Here is a 17,489-nt window from a genome sequence, read left to right as displayed (position 1 = left end):
GGAGCAGAGCCTGTACTAACGCTCTGCCCGGGACTCCGGCTCTGGGGAAGCCCCAGACATCGCTGTTCATATGTGGACAGCGATGTCAGGGAATTCCAGAGTCTCGGAGCAGAGCCTATACTAGCGGCTCTGTGTCCAGCGTTCCGCGTGCTTGAGACCCCTGGTGTACGCCGTCTGTGTGGGAACGGCGCATGCGCCGCTCCCACATAGTCCAAAAGGAAGGTCTTCGGCAGAGCGACATCCGGTGCCATTTTCATGTGGACCAGAAGCCGCGGCCGGACCGTAAGATGACTTACGGTCGCGGCTTCTGTCCATATGTTCAGAAGCAAGGACTAGGAGCGGAGGGAGCAGCGGCAGTGACAGCGGCGGCGGCAGGAGCAGGTAAGTTATGTTTGTGTATGTGATGTGTGTGTATGTTCGTGTTATACTGTCTGATTACCACTGTATCTAATCCTCCTACACTGTGCATTCGCTCAAAAAATGGCGGCACACAGTGTAGGAGGTTTGAACATTCAACCCCCTCCTTTCTCCTGGCACTAGCCAGGATAAAGGAGGGGGGATTGTTTGAGGACGCTAGAGCGACTGTGTCTTCTCCAATTTTGCAGCATAAAGCAATGAGGTTGCCTTACCACATGCCAATGCTGCAATTTTTGGAATTGCTCCCTCTAGTGACCAGCACATGGAAATGTTATCAATTAGAATCTAATTTATAATATTTCCTGACTTGTGAAAAATTAGAACAATGTGTAATCATTTATATACTTACTGTTTAACTGAAAAAAAAATGTTTTTTTCTAGCGACACATTCCCTTTAAGAGCCATAATTGTTTTATTTTTATGCTGATGCAGCTGTATGAGGGCTTGTTTTTTGCAGGACGACTTCTAGTTTTTATTCGTACCATTATGGAGTATGTTCGACTTTTTAATCACATTTTTTTGAAGGCAGGATGAACAGAAAACATCAATTCTGGCATTTATTTATTTTTTATTCTATTTTTTACGGCATTCACCGTGCGGGTTAAATAACGGAATCGCTTTATAGGTGGGGTCGTTACGGATGCGGCAATACCAAATATGTAATATGAAAAAAAATGTAAAATCATTACAAAGTATTTTATAAGGAAAAAAGTGGGTTTTTTTTATTTGGGATTTTTATTTATTTATTAACTTTGTTAAACTTTTTGATAACTTTATTTTTAGTCGCACTGGGGGACTCCACTATGCGATCTTCTGCTTTTATAATACACTGCGATACTTCTGTATTGTATATCAGTGTAAAACTGGCTTAGCAGGCATCCACTACAGGCAGAACTGGGGGGCCTTTCTTAGGCCACCAGCTGCCATAGAAGCCATTGGCACCCTACAATTGCAGGGTGCCGATGGGTGAGAGAGGGGGCACCCTCCCTCCAGAACCACTTTTGAGCTCTACATCTAAGGGGTTAAAAGGGTGAGATCGATATTGAAATCGATCCCATCCATTAGTGCAGGTGTCCAGCTGTCTTTAGACCGCCCGACACCCGCTTTAGCCGGAACAGGAAACCCGTGCCGGGCTTATGTCAGAGCGCCGTGAAAAGGTGTATTGGCGGTCGTTAAGGGGTTAAAGGTAGTACAAGAACAAGATGAATAATTTGAGAACTCTTTCCGACTTTGTAACATGGCATTTTAACAGGGGTGTGTAGACTTTTTATATCCACTGTAGGGTAGACTCTTCAGTTGAGGTACACAAATATATATAAGGCCACAGACTATAATGCATTCTGGCATACTCGCCTCAAGTAGTGTGGAGAACTGACACGTGCGTCCCTTTGATCTAACTATTGTTGGTGGGGATCGCACACTTACCGATGACAACTTAGTGTCAATGACTTAAAGAGAACCTTTCACCTGCCCATACATGTGTAGCTGAGTGCAGCATGTAATGGGGAGGGCTGCACAAACACTCACTAAACTTTTTTCTTAACCTCCTCCGTTATTTAGATATCGGTGCAGTTATATTCGGCACCCGATATGTAAATAACCCCCTGAACTGTCAATGGGGCGTGTAATTGGCAAGGGGGTGTGTAACATAGCTGTGACACTGTCCAACCAGCTACACGCGTGCGCTCTCTTCAGCTCTCAGCATACAAGGACAACAAGACTAGGTCTTGTCATCCATGCATACAGAGAGCTGAAGAGAGTGTGCACAGCGGCGGAGCTGTGCCCGTGTGGGCGATTTCCAGCTATGCCGAGAGCTGAAGAGTGAGAGCGTGCGCCCGCACAGCGATTATCGGGTATTGGTGGATTATCAGCGATATGCTACCATTGTCTTTGATAGTACAACCATCTTAAAATTGGTTCCCGCTTTGCATTCCCCTTCACACCAACATGACTATATTTGTGTTGTGTTTTTCAGTAGCTTCTATTGATCCTCTAAGGCATTTTACTTGCATATCCATGGGAAGCCTCTCACTCTTCAGCTATGCCGAGAGCTGAAGATTGACAGCGCCCGCCCGCACGCACGGGCACAGCTCCGCTGCTGTGCAGCAGTGCTCTTCCTCTTCAGCTCTCTGTATACAAAGACGACAAGACAGTCTTGTCGTCCTTGTATGCCGAGAGCTGAGGCGTGAGAGCGTGCGCGTGCTCGCCTCTCCAGCTCTTGTCGTGACACTGTCCGTAGTTGATTGGACAGTGACACAGCGATGTTACACGCCCAATAAAACGGCACCGATCTCTAAATAACGGAGGAGGTTAGGAAATTTTTTTTATAGTAAGACTGGGTTTGTGCAGCCCTGTCCATTACATGTATGGGCAGCTGAAAGGTTCTCTTTACTTTTTTGCTACACTTTAAAACTTATCTGATATTTTTGTGGATGTCGGTGGTTTTCAACAGAAAAGGATTCACGGGGTAACCCCTTTATGGTAAGTGCACACAGCGTGGATATACAGCGTAAAATTACACCGAATATTCATCCTGGAACCTGCAGGGAATTCTGTCAGAAAAACCGCGCCAAATCGTGGTGTGCTTTTTTGGGGTGGATTCTCCGCTGCGGAAACCAGTGCTATGAAAAAAAGCTCATACTTACCCCCAGGTGTTGTCATAGCGACACGTCCCTCTGCCCTGAGTGCAGCCTGGCATACTTGGATGATGCTGCAGTCCATGGGATGAAATGTCAATCCCATGGATTGCTTGCAATGGGAATTACGATGTTCTGTTGCCACGAGCCTTTATTTTACGCGTCGCTGTCAAAATACGGCGAGTAAAATGATGGCTCGTCAAAAGAAGTGCAGGACACTTCTTGGGACGTTTTTGGAGCAGTTTTTCATTGACGCCATTGAAAAACAGCTCCAAAAACGGCCGTGAAAAATCAGGAGCTGTTTTCGCCTTAAGTGTTAGGCTGGGTTCACACACGACCTATTTTCAGGCGTAATGGAGGCGGTTTACGCCTCGAATTAGGCCTGAGTGTATATATATATATATTATATATTAGTGTGTGTGTGTGTATATATATATATATATATATATATATACACACACACACACACACATTTAGTTATTTAGATATCGGTGCCATTATATTCGGCACCCGATATGTAAATAACCCCCTGATCTTTCAATGGGGCGTGTAATTAGCAAGGGGGCGTGTAACATGGCTGTAACACTGTCCAACCAGCTACGGACAGTGCCACAGCAAGAGCTGTAGTCCTTGCATACAGAGAGCTGAAGAGAGAGTGCACACACACGCACGCACGCACAAACACGTTCCGGAACACAGTCATAACTTTTGACCGGCACGAGGTAGAGGGTTGAAATTTGGTGGGATTTGATGGGGTCATAAAATCTACCAGTTAAATGCAAAAAAAACATCCCCATCCCCTTGGGGGAGGTGGGCTGGGTGGGGGCAGCATAATCCTAAATGGCACAGGAGGTCGAGTGGGGGCTCATTTCAATACGAAAACAATGCCTAAATCGATTATGAGATAGGATTTTTTTTTTTTTCGCTGAGATATTTAACTTTAAAGCTATCATCTTCTTTATCGGCTACCGCCGGTGTTAGCATTACCCAAAACGTACCGCGCTGGTAAAATCCTAAATGTGTGTGGGCGCGTGAGCTTGGGAATGTCACATCAAGGTGACTAAATTACGTATTATTACAACCAGCCTCGGCGATACAAACTGGACCTTATCTACGATTGTAACATGATAAGTTATAGAATGAAATTAATAAACTCAGGATTGTGGATCAATTGAAAAACAAACAAAAATCCAGTAAGATTAAAACAAATGGAAATAATCGCCCGTGGTAAGTGTCATATTTTCATTTTTATTAGTTTTCCTTTTTTTGGTGGGGATAGCATACATGTTTTATTTGTACAATATTTAACAATCACTTTTTTACCAGGGCATTTCTGTAGGTTCTCGCAAAACAAAAAATAGGAAAAAAAACAACATATATAGTATATGAAAATTGCAATTCTAAAGAAACAGTAGTACAGCAACCAGTTGTGAACGTCGACCGATACATAGGATTGCTTACCAAAGATCAGAGGTAACGGATTATTCTACGGACTGAGAAACTGCATAATAGAACATAGTTGCTGGTTGAATTATCTGAGGTAAATGATTCTCAAACAGACGACACTTTCCCTTTGCATCGTTCTGAAATTAAACCATAAATAACTCTCTGCATATTTATACCAAATGCACCCAGTAAGAAAAAGTCATAAAAAGTTTCCAAAACAGACAGGAAAACATCGGTAAAATTGAAAAAAAAAAAAAAACAAACAAACCCAAAAACAAAAATTTAAAAAATTGGCAGTCGATAGTATGGAGCTATTGTCACAGAGAGACGCGGTTACAACACCTTCAATTACATTCAGTACATGTCTCGAGGAATTGGGAGAATGAATACAGGCCACGGATTGGGAGAATGAATACAGGCCACGGATAGAGTAAGAAATGGATCACTGACGGACTATCCAAAACTGACCGAGTAAACAAGAGTCCAGGCTGCAGACGGTTTGGAAAATTCACCTGCCAAAAAGCGATTCTGTATTGATCCTATAATATCAGATTATCGTATACACTTGGGAACCAGGGGGACAATGCATCACAAACTGGAAATGTAGAAAAGAACCGATTCTCCTATATAACACGATCATTGATTCTAAATGTCTGCCTCTGCCATACGCGGTTGTCTGAGATTAGATAAAAAGGTTCAGGTTTTTTTTTTCCCCAATAGAAACGGCGCCACTGTTGTCTATAGGCTGTGTCTGGTATTGCAGGTCAGCCCTATTTTCTTAAATGGTGCTGAGCTGTAATATCAGACATAACCCAAAAGCAGGAGTGGCGCTATTCAGAATAAAACAACTTTTTAGAATCTTAGATAACACCTTTAAAACGCCCTTCTCGTTTATAGAGTGGTTGCTATAGATTTATTTATTTTTTAAGCCAAAAGCAGGACTTCATAGTAAAATATTTTTTACATCCAATTCCATATAAATAGCATGTAGCAACCATTCTGTGTAAATTGGGACGACAAGTGAGTGAATTAACATAGGTTAGCAACTGTACAAAGAACTATTAAGGAAACAGCGCTACTCTTGTATACAGGCTGTGTCTGGTATTGCAGCTTATCCCTATTTCATAGAATACTGCAATACTAGACATGGCCTATGGACAAGAATGGCACTATTTCTGTGAGGGAGGAAGATTCAGCTTTTTCTTTTATTTCATACAAAACCATTAACATTCGCATAGTGATAATACACACATTGAAGGCCTGTTCCAAAAAAACAAAAGGATTCTGCCCTAAATCCAGCAGCAACACTTATGTTTCCAGTATACCAACCCAAAGGCGCAACGTCACTATATCAAGTAACACACGTACCTGCCACGTCAGGCAGAAAGGAGATTTATATAAAATAAAAGGCAACAGTGAAATACGATTACCTGATCAAATATAATATGCAATGTATGTGGACATTTTCCAAAGAAAATACATGATTATTTTTCAATAAAGAAAAAAAAAAGTTCATGAGCACAGAGCCTGTATGGCGTAATATAGCGCCGTATGTGTGCACTCTATGGCAGTACATATAGATTCTCCCCTAGAATCAATGCTTATAGAAAAGATGGCGAGCGATGGACATTTTTTTCCCTTCGGATTTCATATAAATTTAGACGGGAAAGAAAACCCTCCATATTCCTCTGTATGAGGTCAGACACCTCCAGGAGGTACAATATAGACTTCTATGGGTGCTGTATTACAACGCTGTATGCCTGGGAGATTGCAGGGAGAAGTAATACAGACCTATATTATACCGCGCAGCCCAGGACTGCCGCGGCGTCACCTTCTGACCTCCGCGGCGTCACCTTCTGACCTCCGCGGCGTCACCTTCTGACCTCCGCGGCGTCACCTTCTGACCTCCGCGGCGTCACCTTCTGACCTCCGCGGCGTCACCTTCTGACCTCCGCGGCGTCACCTTCTGACCTCCGCGGCGTCACCTTCTGACCTCCGCGGCGTCACCTTCTGACCTCCGCGGCATTTCTAGGCTCTAACATGTAACGTCTCCATTTATTATAGCATCATCACGCATGAAATAATTTAACATTTCATCAGCTTTAAAACACAATTCTAATCATTCCTCAAATACAAATTTTCTTTGAAAATTACAACCACATGTTCTTAGAATGATCAACATGGTCTAAAATATTCCAAAATAAAATGTAAATATATACCACTATATATGACATTATAATTGGATTTTAATACTATCCGTACTAATTAGAATATACTGGGGGAGGGGAGTCCCTGTTTTTCGCAGCCTGGGCCATTCTGTGACCAATGACATTGTTCCCCAGAGTCCTGGGCATCCCAACCGGCAGCCTGGCACGTACAGCGAGTTCTGATTAATAGAAACATCGTAAAAGAACAAAAAAAAAAACAGTTCCTGCATTAAAATAGACTGAACGTAATACTTGATAATGTATTGTAAAATCCAGAGAATAGGAACATAACATTGACTTTGGCATGCACAAATCGGTTACAATGCAGCCGTCGTCATTACAGTACTGCAGCCACTTTATGAAGTTTACAGAATTGGGGAGGGGGGGGGGGTCCCTAATTCAAGAGTAAGCACACGAATCCCACTAAGTGGAGATGTCGTATCCTCTACTGAAAGACCTTGCATAACATTATTTGAGGACATTGAATGGCTGCAGACACGGTAAGTGATCGATGCAATAAAGGGAACCGGCCACCTGGACGGACCCCTTTAAATAAGGGCATATTACAAATATCCTTATAATGGTGTAATACTGCCCCCTCCTGGTGGAGAAGGGAGCAGACTAAAGCTTGCCACAAATAAGCTGAGCCCTCTAAGACCATTATAAACAATGAGAGGTTTCTAGTCTCCTGCTGCTGGACTCCTATGAAGCAGGAAGTCCGGGAGCTTGTCATATGACCTTTATCAGCCGCTCTGATTGGCTGAGACGACTCAATTCAAGGAGAGTCTTCCATAGAGGTTCATTAGCATATGTGGCTAGGCTTTAATCCCTCCGATCTGTACACTGGGCATTCCTACCAGGGTAATCCATAATATGCCCAAATTTAAAGGGGTCTCTCTTGCTGGCAGGGTAACTTTAATTTCTTTCCTCCACATTGAGACAGACATTGGCACCTATTCCTATGTCTAACCAAATGTCAATATCATATATATATATATATATATATATATATATATATATATATATATATATATATATGTGTGTGTTTTTTTGCTAGTCTGTGCTACTCATGTCAGTATTGGTTAAACCTGGAAACAGGAGTTGCATAATGTAGGTTTCTACATTTCACCAATTTTCCCTGATGATCGTTATATAAATTAGACACAGGAAATCTGTGGTGTATAATCTGCGCCTGCGTCCACAGGGAGATCGCTGAACGACAGATTTTCTATGTTGCTCTGACACAATGGCACTGGGTGATTCTGAAAAGCATAGTGAGGAATTCTGGGTCGTGAAACTTCCTGAGGAGATGCGGAAACGGCCGTGCGACCGCTCACTGAACAGACGAACAACATAAATAAGAAAATTGAGGAGGAGGAAGAAAAGAACTTGAGCGTTCCAGTGTTAGAGCTTGCAAAAAAAAATAAAAAATTAAAATAAGAACATGCTTCTATTTTCAGTAATTCCTCAGACACAGCAAACCTATATAATACATGGTCAGGTAACAAGTCATTACCTACAGAAGGGGGATTTTTTTGTAAAAAAACACAGAATTTTTCTTTCTTAAAAAAAAACACTGTTAAGGAATGGTTATTTGTTAATATTAACCCTTCCAGTGATCTAGCAAGTCGTGTAATCCATGAGCCGTGCATCTTGCCGAGACAAAGAGGACAGGTGGATGGCAACTGATGGGTTAAACACAACGTTGGTTCTTTTCTTTTAAATAACACATTAAAATGGCGATATATATATAGGATTGGTTTGATTATTAAAATTGCTTAGTGTTTTTGCAAATGTATAATTTAATTTAGAGAGAGTGGGACTGAGGTATCGCTTGTTGAGGGAGGTTTAAGTATGCCTGGAAGCCTCTAAAATATCCCACAAAAAAAAGTTTTTCCTTTTAGGTTTTTTTCTTTACATAGAACAGCAGCACAGGGAACATTCACAAGCTGTGTCATATTGGCATTACAATAGTCATTTATAGAAACACAACAGCAAATGCGATAAAAACAGTTACCCTTTTTTTCTTTTAAATCTGAAAATGAAATGCTTTGATTAAAAAAAAAAAAAAAATTTAAAAAAAAAATATTCATATGATATATATATACACACACATATATTTATAGCAGTAGTTCACTCGAGGTATCAGTCTTTTCTGATGTTTACAAAACGGGTGTCAGTAAATTATCCGGAGAGCGAGAGATCCAGAGAGGTCCGTGTTTCTTCATATTTTATTCATTCCTTAATTTATTAATTTTCCTCTTTTTCGCAGAACCGTTCCAGGTCACGTGGAATGAAATAAGTCTGGTGCGTCCGGTCTGACGGATGTTGCAATAAAAGACCAACCATTCAAAAAGGCAAAGTCGTTCCTTAGCTTATAGCAGCTCTGAGTTCTGTTGGTCAAGTGCAAGTATCATAGACTGGATTCCTTGGGTGGGAAGTCCACGTTTGTCACCATGGTAACCACTGTTACAATGTCCTCTGTTGTGATAATATTTGTAAGTCTTTGCATCTGGCTGATCCTCTCCTCCACGCAGCCTGCCGACAACCGCGCTTCTGCGTCGTGATCCCAGCACTCCTCTATCGTCTCGCAGAGCATCGCCAGCCCCTAGAGAAAAAGGAACACCTGATAAGGTCGCAGAAACCAGGGGGCATACAGGCGATACAGTTGTCAGATGCACACACCATGTATGTAACGGGCATAACAGGATTATGGGTAACCCTCCAGACACACACACACACACACACACACACACACACACACACACACACACTGTGCGCAGTCCTTGACACACACACACAGACTGTGCGCAGTCCTTGACACACACACGGAATGTGCGCAGTCCTTGACACACACACGGACTGTGCGCAGTCCTTGACACACACACGGACTGTGCGCAGTCCTTGACACACACACGGACTGTGCGCAGTCCTTGACACACACACACGGACTGTGCGCAGTCCTTGACACACACACGGACTGTGCGCAGTCCTTGACACACACACGGACTGTGCGCAGTCCTTGACACACACACACACGGACTGTGCGCAGTCCTTGACACACACACACACGGACTGTGCGCAGTCCTTGACACACACACACACACACACGGACTGTGCGCAGTCCTTGACACACACACACACACACACGGACTGTGCGCAGTCCTTGACACACACACGGACTGTGCGCAGTCCTTGACACACACACACGGACTGTGCGCAGTCCTTGACACACACACGGACTGTGCGCAGTCCTTGACACACACACGGACTGTGCGCAGTCCTTGACACACACACGGACTGTGCGCAGTCCTTGACACACACACACACACGGACTGTGCGCAGTCCTTGACACACACACGGACTGTGCGCAGTCCTTGACACACACACACACACACGGACTGTGCGCAGTCCTTGACACACACACACACACACGGACTGTGCGCAGTCCTTGACACACACACACGGACTGTGCGCAGTCCTTGACACACACACACGGACTGTGCGCAGTCCTTGACACACACACACGGACTGTGCGCAGTCCTTGACACACACACACGGACTGTGCGCAGTCCTTGACACACACACGGACTGTGCGCAGTCCTTGACACACACACGGACTGTGCGCAGTCCTTGACACACACACGGACTGTGCGCAGTCCTTGACACACACACACGGACTGTGCGCAGTCCTTGACACACACACACGGACTGTGCGCAGTCCTTGACACACACACACACGGACTGTGCGCAGTCCTTGACACACACACACGGACTGTGCGCAGTCCTTGACACACACACACGGACTGTGCGCAGTCCTTGACACACACACACGGACTGTGCGCAGTCCTTGACACACACACACGGACTGTGCGCAGTCCTTGACACACACACACGGACTGTGCGCAGTCCTTGACACACACACACGGACTGTGCGCAGTCCTTGACACACACACACGGACTGTGCGCAGTCCTTGACACACACACACTGACTGTGCGCAGTCCTTGACACACACACACGGACTGTGCGCAGTCCTTGACACACACACACACACGGACTGTGCGCAGTCCTTGACACACACACACACGGACTGTGCGCAGTCCTTGACACACACACACACGGACTGTGCGCAGTCCTTGACACACACACACACGGACTGTGCGCAGTCCTTGACACACACACACACGGACTGTGCGCAGTCCTTGACACACACACGGACTGTGCGCAGTCCTTGACACACACGGACTGTGCGCAGTCCTTGACACACACACACACGGACTGTGCGCAGTCCTTGACACACACACACGGACTGTGCGCAGTCCTTGACACACACACACGGACTGTGCGCAGTCCTTGACACACACACACGGACTGTGCGCAGTCCTTGACACACACACACGGACTGTGCGCAGTCCTTGACTCACACACACGGACTGTGCGCAGTCCTTGACTCACACACGGACTGTGCGCAGTCCTTGACTCACACACGGACTGTGCGCAGTCCTTGACTCACACACGGACTGTGCGCAGTCCTTGACTCACACACGGACTGTGCGCAGTCCTTGACTCACACACGGACTGTGCGCAGTCCTTGACACACACACGGACTGTGCGCAGTCCTTGACACACACACGGACTGTGCGCAGTCCTTGACACACACACACGGACTGTGCGCAGTCCTTGACACACACACACGGACTGTGCGCAGTCCTTGACACACACACACGGACTGTGCACAGTCCTTGACACACACTATGCACAGTCCTTGACACACACACAGATGGACTATGAATTGTCTTCGAGACACACACACGGAATTACCATAGACAGTCCTTGAGAGACACACCTGAAACAATGGACAGACACACACACACACACACACACACACACACGCTGGACTACGAACAGTCCGAGACAAGCACAGAGCAAGACTATGGGCAGTCATTGGGACACACTGTATACAAGGATGCCATAGCAATAGTCGGCACAAAGTGCATTGGCCAGTAAGAGGAGCTGGTACAGACACACATTGGACAGATTTGCAAATAGTGGACACCTATATACAGGCAATCCAGCCAGTGAGCTGTTGTATTCCACAAAAATAATGCTGGTGGGGGCCTGTTCACATCAGCGTTCGGTTCCGTTTGCCTTTCCGTCAATGGGTTCCTCAGAGAGAAAGGCACTCAACGCTGACGTGAACGCACCCTAAAAGTGTCATCAGTCATTTATACACAAGCCGTTGTGAACAGGCTGCATTCCTTCTAATGACACAATGATCAGATCCCTTCATGGCGGGTCGTACTTACTGCATGCTTCTGCCAACAATCCCTTAAAATGGGCCTTTTCTTTTTATGTACAACCACCTCCTGCATGTCCTCCAACGACGGGTGCTGCCCAATCTCTTCTTCAAATGGTAACATATACTCGTCCACAGGACCTACGCAGAAAGGACGGAATTTGTAAATGTAATTTGGTAAATCCTTTGTATATTCTCCACAGATAGGATCTATACATCCACATAGTAACATTTCTCCCCACATATATGACCCTTGATATTTGATTATGGGGTCATGGCTGCAGGTCTATTACTAGAGATAGCAGAGTACTCCCCTATACTATCTCTGGCAGTCCTATAGACCGTGGATAGAGCGGTGTTTCCGAGAATGCGCAGTCCCACTCCAGACTCAAGAGCGCTCCCCGCGGTCAGACCTCCGCCGATCAGACATTTATTTTCCTATCCAGTGGATCGATGAAAAATGTTTATGGAGAAAACCCTTTAAGTCTTACATAAGACTAGAAAACCACTGATTCACACGAAGGTGCTAAACGTCCGTGGGACGGCCATTGAAACAGCGGCCGTCCCACGGACCTATGTAATTCAATATGACCGTTCACACGGCCGTTGTTTCATCGGACCGTGTGAAGGGTCCATGGGAAAATAGGACATGTCCGTTCTTATCACGCTTCACGCATCCCTCCATAGACTCATCTATGGGGGATGCGTGACATCGCGTCCCCGCAGCGCTGAGCACGGATGCACCTCGGACGGAAAAAAATGCAGTTTTTCAGGTCCGAGATGCACAGCGCTCCTGTGAATCAGGCTTAAGGGTATGTTCACATTGAGTATTTTTGCGCTGATTATGACACGGAAACCGCGCCAAAAAACGCCCCCCACTGATTTCAATGGGTGTCGGAGGCGTTTTTTTCCAGCGAGCAGTAAAAAACGCTCATGGGAAAAAAGAAGCGACATGCCCTATCTTCGGACGTTTCCCTCTATTGACATCAATGGGAGGCAGAGAAAGTTTTCGAAGCGTTTTTTGCCCATGGCACTCGAAAAACGCGGCGAACAGCGTGCAGGCAGGTCAAAATCTGCCGAGATTTTTCCACCTGCAAAAAACTCTGTATTAACAGGGCCTAAATGTCTATGTTATTTAAAGAAAAAAGTTATGCACAATTTTCTAACTTTGTGTTTCCAATCCACACCATTTCAAGATCTCAGCTTGCCATCAGTGAAGGGAAACCTGGTTTATATCCAGAGGCTCAAAGTGAAAATATCTTATACTTCATAGCCTTGGGCTTGCTACAATTGTATCCAGTTAAAATAATTCTCTAGGGAATTTAGTTTGCTACAATGTATCGGTGCTGGTAAAATGTATCAGTCTAGACGACAGACTTTTTAGCTCACAGAGGATGGTAAAGATTGGGTACACTGTAGCACACCCTCAGCTGTAAAGTAAAATGGCTTGTAGGCGTTTTCAGCCTCTGGATGTAAACTAGAATGTTTCTTTTCACAAACAGCAAGCAGAGATCTTTGCCAACATTGTAAAATGAATTCTAACATGTTTTAAAGCTGCAAACTTATAAGCATAGATGTCAATGTCTCTGAACTGACCATCAGACGCTGTGCACCGCGACGCAAGTTCCCAAAGAACCAAGCCGAATGCATACATATCTATCCTCAGGAAGGAGTCTCTCTGGAAATTTATAGCGCCTTCTAGCACCTCTGGGGCCATATACCTCCTAGTGCCCACCTAAAAGAAAAAAAAACACGTTACAGGTTAGGAGTCGTTACAGAGATTCAATGCCACCCCCCCATCTCATTGCAATAAGCAGACAATGTATGTGCCACAGCAGTCTGTGGTCCATATATAAGGCTGGCCACATCCATGGCGCTCTAGTATTACATAGATTAGATCCAGACACTAACCTGGCCATGGGTATCGCCAGCTGATTTACCCGCTTCGAACTTCAACGCGAGACCAAAGTCAGCTATACATGCCGTCATGTTGTTTTTCAGGAGAATATTTTTGCTCTTGATATCCCTAAAGACAGGACTCCGTGATTAGAATGGGACTCTGGACTCACAAAACAGTGAGAATATGTGGTCTATAGAACAGGTACCTGTGGGCTATTGCGGGTTTATGTCCGTCCTTTAGACCTGGAATATCTTCGTGGAGGTAGGCCAGACCCCGGGCCATGGTTTCAGCAATGTTGTAGAGTTCATTCCAAGTGACCACGTTCGCCTTGAGAAAGTCTGTGAGTGAACCCTTAGGGCAGAAGGAAGTCGGAGTTACTCGCCAAGTCTAAAAATCTTTGCCATTGAGCAGCTTATCACGAGGATTAGTACTATTATTTTTTTTTATCCATTATTCCTTCATCACCTTCCCCGCATCAGCCATTGACAGTATTTCCAATCGATAGGTCATTAATTCTTATATGGGGAAAATCCAGGAAAAATAACAGCGCATCTCTGCGCAAAACCGGAAATTTTTGGGGAGTAACGCTCAGTCCCAATAACTATAGACCAGTAAGGCTCTGTTCACATCAGTGCCTTGGCTTGGCTTAAAGACCACATTATAAGTGCCCTGTCTCCTACATAAGGAGATCAGCGCTATAATGTAGGTGACAGCAGTGCTTTTTATTTTAAAAAAAAACCAATCTGTTTTCACCACTTTATTAGCGATTTTAGCTTTATGCTAATGAGTTGCTTAATGCCCAAGTGGCCGTTGTACAGAGGAGTGTATGACGCTGACCAATCAGTGACCAATCAGCGTCATACACTTCTCTCCATTCATTTACTCAGCGCACAGGGATCCTGCTAGATCCTTATGTGCTGTCTTATATGAACACATTAACGATACTGAAGTGTTTAGACAGTGAATAGACATTCCACGGGATGTCTATTTTACAATCTCTGCACTTCGTTAATGTTTCTGTGGTAGTTACAGCAGAGGAAGCGTAATCTCGCGAGATTACGCTGTAGATGACAGGTTACAACGAGATTACGCTTGCTCTGCTGTAACTACCATAGAAACGTTAACGAAGTGCAGGGATTGTGAATAGACATCGCGTGCAATGTCTATTCACTGTCTAAACACTTCAGTATCGCTAATGTGTTCGTATAAGACAGCACATACTGATCTAGCAGGATCCCTATACGCTGCCTAAATGAATGGAGAGGAGTGCATGATGCGGATTGGTCAGCATCATACACTCCTCTGTACAACGGCCACTTGGTCTAAAGTAAAAACACGCCCACTTGGACATTAAGCAACTCATTAGCATAAAGCTAAAATCGCTAATAAAGTGGTGAAAACAGATCGTTTTTTTTAAATAAAAAGCATTACTGTCACCTACATTATAGCGCCGATCTCCTTATGTAAGACATAGGCCACTTATAATGTGGTGACAGAGCCTCTAAGTTTATAACAGAAGCCACCATGCAGTGCTGGATCGGTCTTCTGACTGATCCCGTAGACTCACAACGAGGTCTATTGGGTTTAGTCTAGGTGTCCGTTGTGACGGAATCAGTGACGGAGCCCTCAATACAGCTGTGAATGTAAAACAGAGATCTCCGGAGTGGAACAGATTCTAACTGGAGTAAAAAATAAAAAAATCATTGCCCTCTTCAAAAGGGTAGTCCCCCGCTCAGCACCCACATCTAGTAGACAAAAAGGTGAGAGGCGTCGACACCCTCCCAGGTTTGAGTCAATGACCAATAAGCATTTGATGTGATTTGGCACCGCCTTTCCTCAACGTTAAAGGGGTATTCCAATTATAGCCTATTGCTAGATATGCCATCAATGTCTGATCAGTTAAGGGGCCAAACACTGGGACCCCACCAGTGCCTACAACTAAGATGTCCAGCGCCAGGTAATGCTCATTTTCTCCTACACGGTTCCTCTCCTGACCAGTGCAGCAATACCGGCCTGTGATCAGAGGTGGATGGCATATCACAGCGTTTATCACCACAATACCCCTTTAAGGGGCAGCACTTTTAATATGGGGTTCAGCCAGCTCTTGGCACAGTGGGTTAAGTAGACTGAACATCTTCTCAGGGTTACCTGGTCGTGGAAAGCAGTTATTAGCCACAGATCGGTGTCCAGGTTGGTGCCGCGCTTCTCTGCACCAATGAACTGCAGGATATGTTCATGCTTCATGCCGGGCAGGCTGTAAACCTCGTACTCATTTTGCCAAGACAGCTTGTCCTGAACAGGGAAAACATACAGGTGTGTATTAGGACAAGACAACGGGGTAACAGGCACCATTAAAATTGTGCTACGTAGACCTGTGCGTCTCATGTGTGGTCTGATCCTGCGTTCATGCTCCTTCCATCTGTACTACGTCTTACTAACATACATTTGGTGGGGAAGAAATAATCTGGAGGGGACAGATCGATGACAATATGAAACATCAGCTCAGCAGAGGAGCTGTACACAAAAAAACGGATGATTTTTAATTGAAACTATTTACAAAGTGGCTTCATTTTTCATTTTAGATGCATTAGAAAAAAAATAAAAAATAAATGCTTACAAGGGCAGAGTCTTTAAATGACAGCGGTCCCTCAGATAACAATGGTCTTCGGTTACAATATTTTCAATGGTCTCATCTGGGTCATCGTAACTTGAAACCACATTCAACGCCAAAGAGCGTCCGGATCTGCGGAGCGTGTAATTGGCTCAAAGATCCAGCCATCAGCATTTCACTGGTAAACCACCTGTATTACTGAAGTGCATGCATTGCTTGGCTGTCTAGTAGCGCCTCTCTACAGTACAATATGGTACTACACCGGGTGAGGGTGGCGGCTCCATGATATATTTCTGGTACACTGTGTACTGTACAGGATGAGTTGCTCCTTTGGACACCGGGTGAGGGTGGCGGCTCAATGATATATTTCTGGTACACTGTGTACTGTACAGGATGAGTTGCTCCTTTGGACACCGGCGGCTCCATGATATATTTCTGGTACACTGTGTACTGTACAGGACGAGTTGCTCCTTTGGACACCGGGTGAGGGCGGCGGCTCCATGATATATTTCTGGTACACTGTGTACTGTACAGGATGAGTTGCTCCTTTGGACACCAGGTGAGGGCGGCGGCTCCATGTTATATTTCTGGTACACTATGTACTGTACAGGATGAGTTGCTCCTTTGGACACTGGGTGAGGGCGGCGGCTCCATGATATATTTCTGGTACACTGTGTACTGTACAGGATGAGTTGCTCCTTTGGACACCAGGTGAGGGCGGTGGCTACATGATGTTTTTCTGGTACACTGTGTACTGTACAGGATGAGTTGCTCCTTTGGACACCAGGTGAGGGCGGTAGCTACATGATGTTTTTCTGGTACACTGTGTACGGTACAGGATGAGTTGCTCCTTTGGACACCAGGTGAGGGCGGTGGCTACATGATGTTTTTCTGGTACACTGTGTACTGTACAGGACTCTGAAGAAGCCCCTGTCCTCATCCTAGAAAGTGATTTACAGCCTCCAGCAGCCACAG

General features: G+C 45.0%; 1 protein-coding gene across 2 annotated transcripts in view; it reads right to left on the bottom strand.

Annotated features, from left to right (window-relative positions):
• Positions 1-4,280: 4,280 nt before the first annotated feature.
• ACVR2A (activin A receptor type 2A) overlaps positions 4,281-17,489 on the bottom strand; it is a 65,453-nt gene continuing 52,244 nt past the window's right edge. For both annotated transcript variants that reach the window (XM_075829253.1, XM_075829254.1), the window contains 6 exons: positions 16,052-16,195; positions 14,109-14,254; positions 13,915-14,029; positions 13,600-13,738; positions 12,014-12,144; positions 4,281-9,314 (listed from right to left, as the gene is read on the bottom strand). In XM_075829253.1, the coding sequence (XP_075685368.1) occupies positions 9,120-9,314; positions 12,014-12,144; positions 13,600-13,738; positions 13,915-14,029; positions 14,109-14,254; positions 16,052-16,195 (870 nt within the window). In that variant the 3' untranslated portion in view covers positions 4,281-9,119. The remainder of the gene's footprint in view (positions 9,315-12,013; positions 12,145-13,599; positions 13,739-13,914; positions 14,030-14,108; positions 14,255-16,051; positions 16,196-17,489) is intronic.

The sequence above is a fragment of the Rhinoderma darwinii genome, chromosome 6 (genome assembly GCF_050947455.1).
Source record: "Rhinoderma darwinii isolate aRhiDar2 chromosome 6, aRhiDar2.hap1, whole genome shotgun sequence".
NCBI lineage: Eukaryota > Metazoa > Chordata > Amphibia > Anura > Rhinodermatidae > Rhinoderma > Rhinoderma darwinii.
The sequence above is the reverse complement of the archived record's forward strand: the minus strand, read 5'-3'. Positions and strand labels throughout refer to the sequence as shown.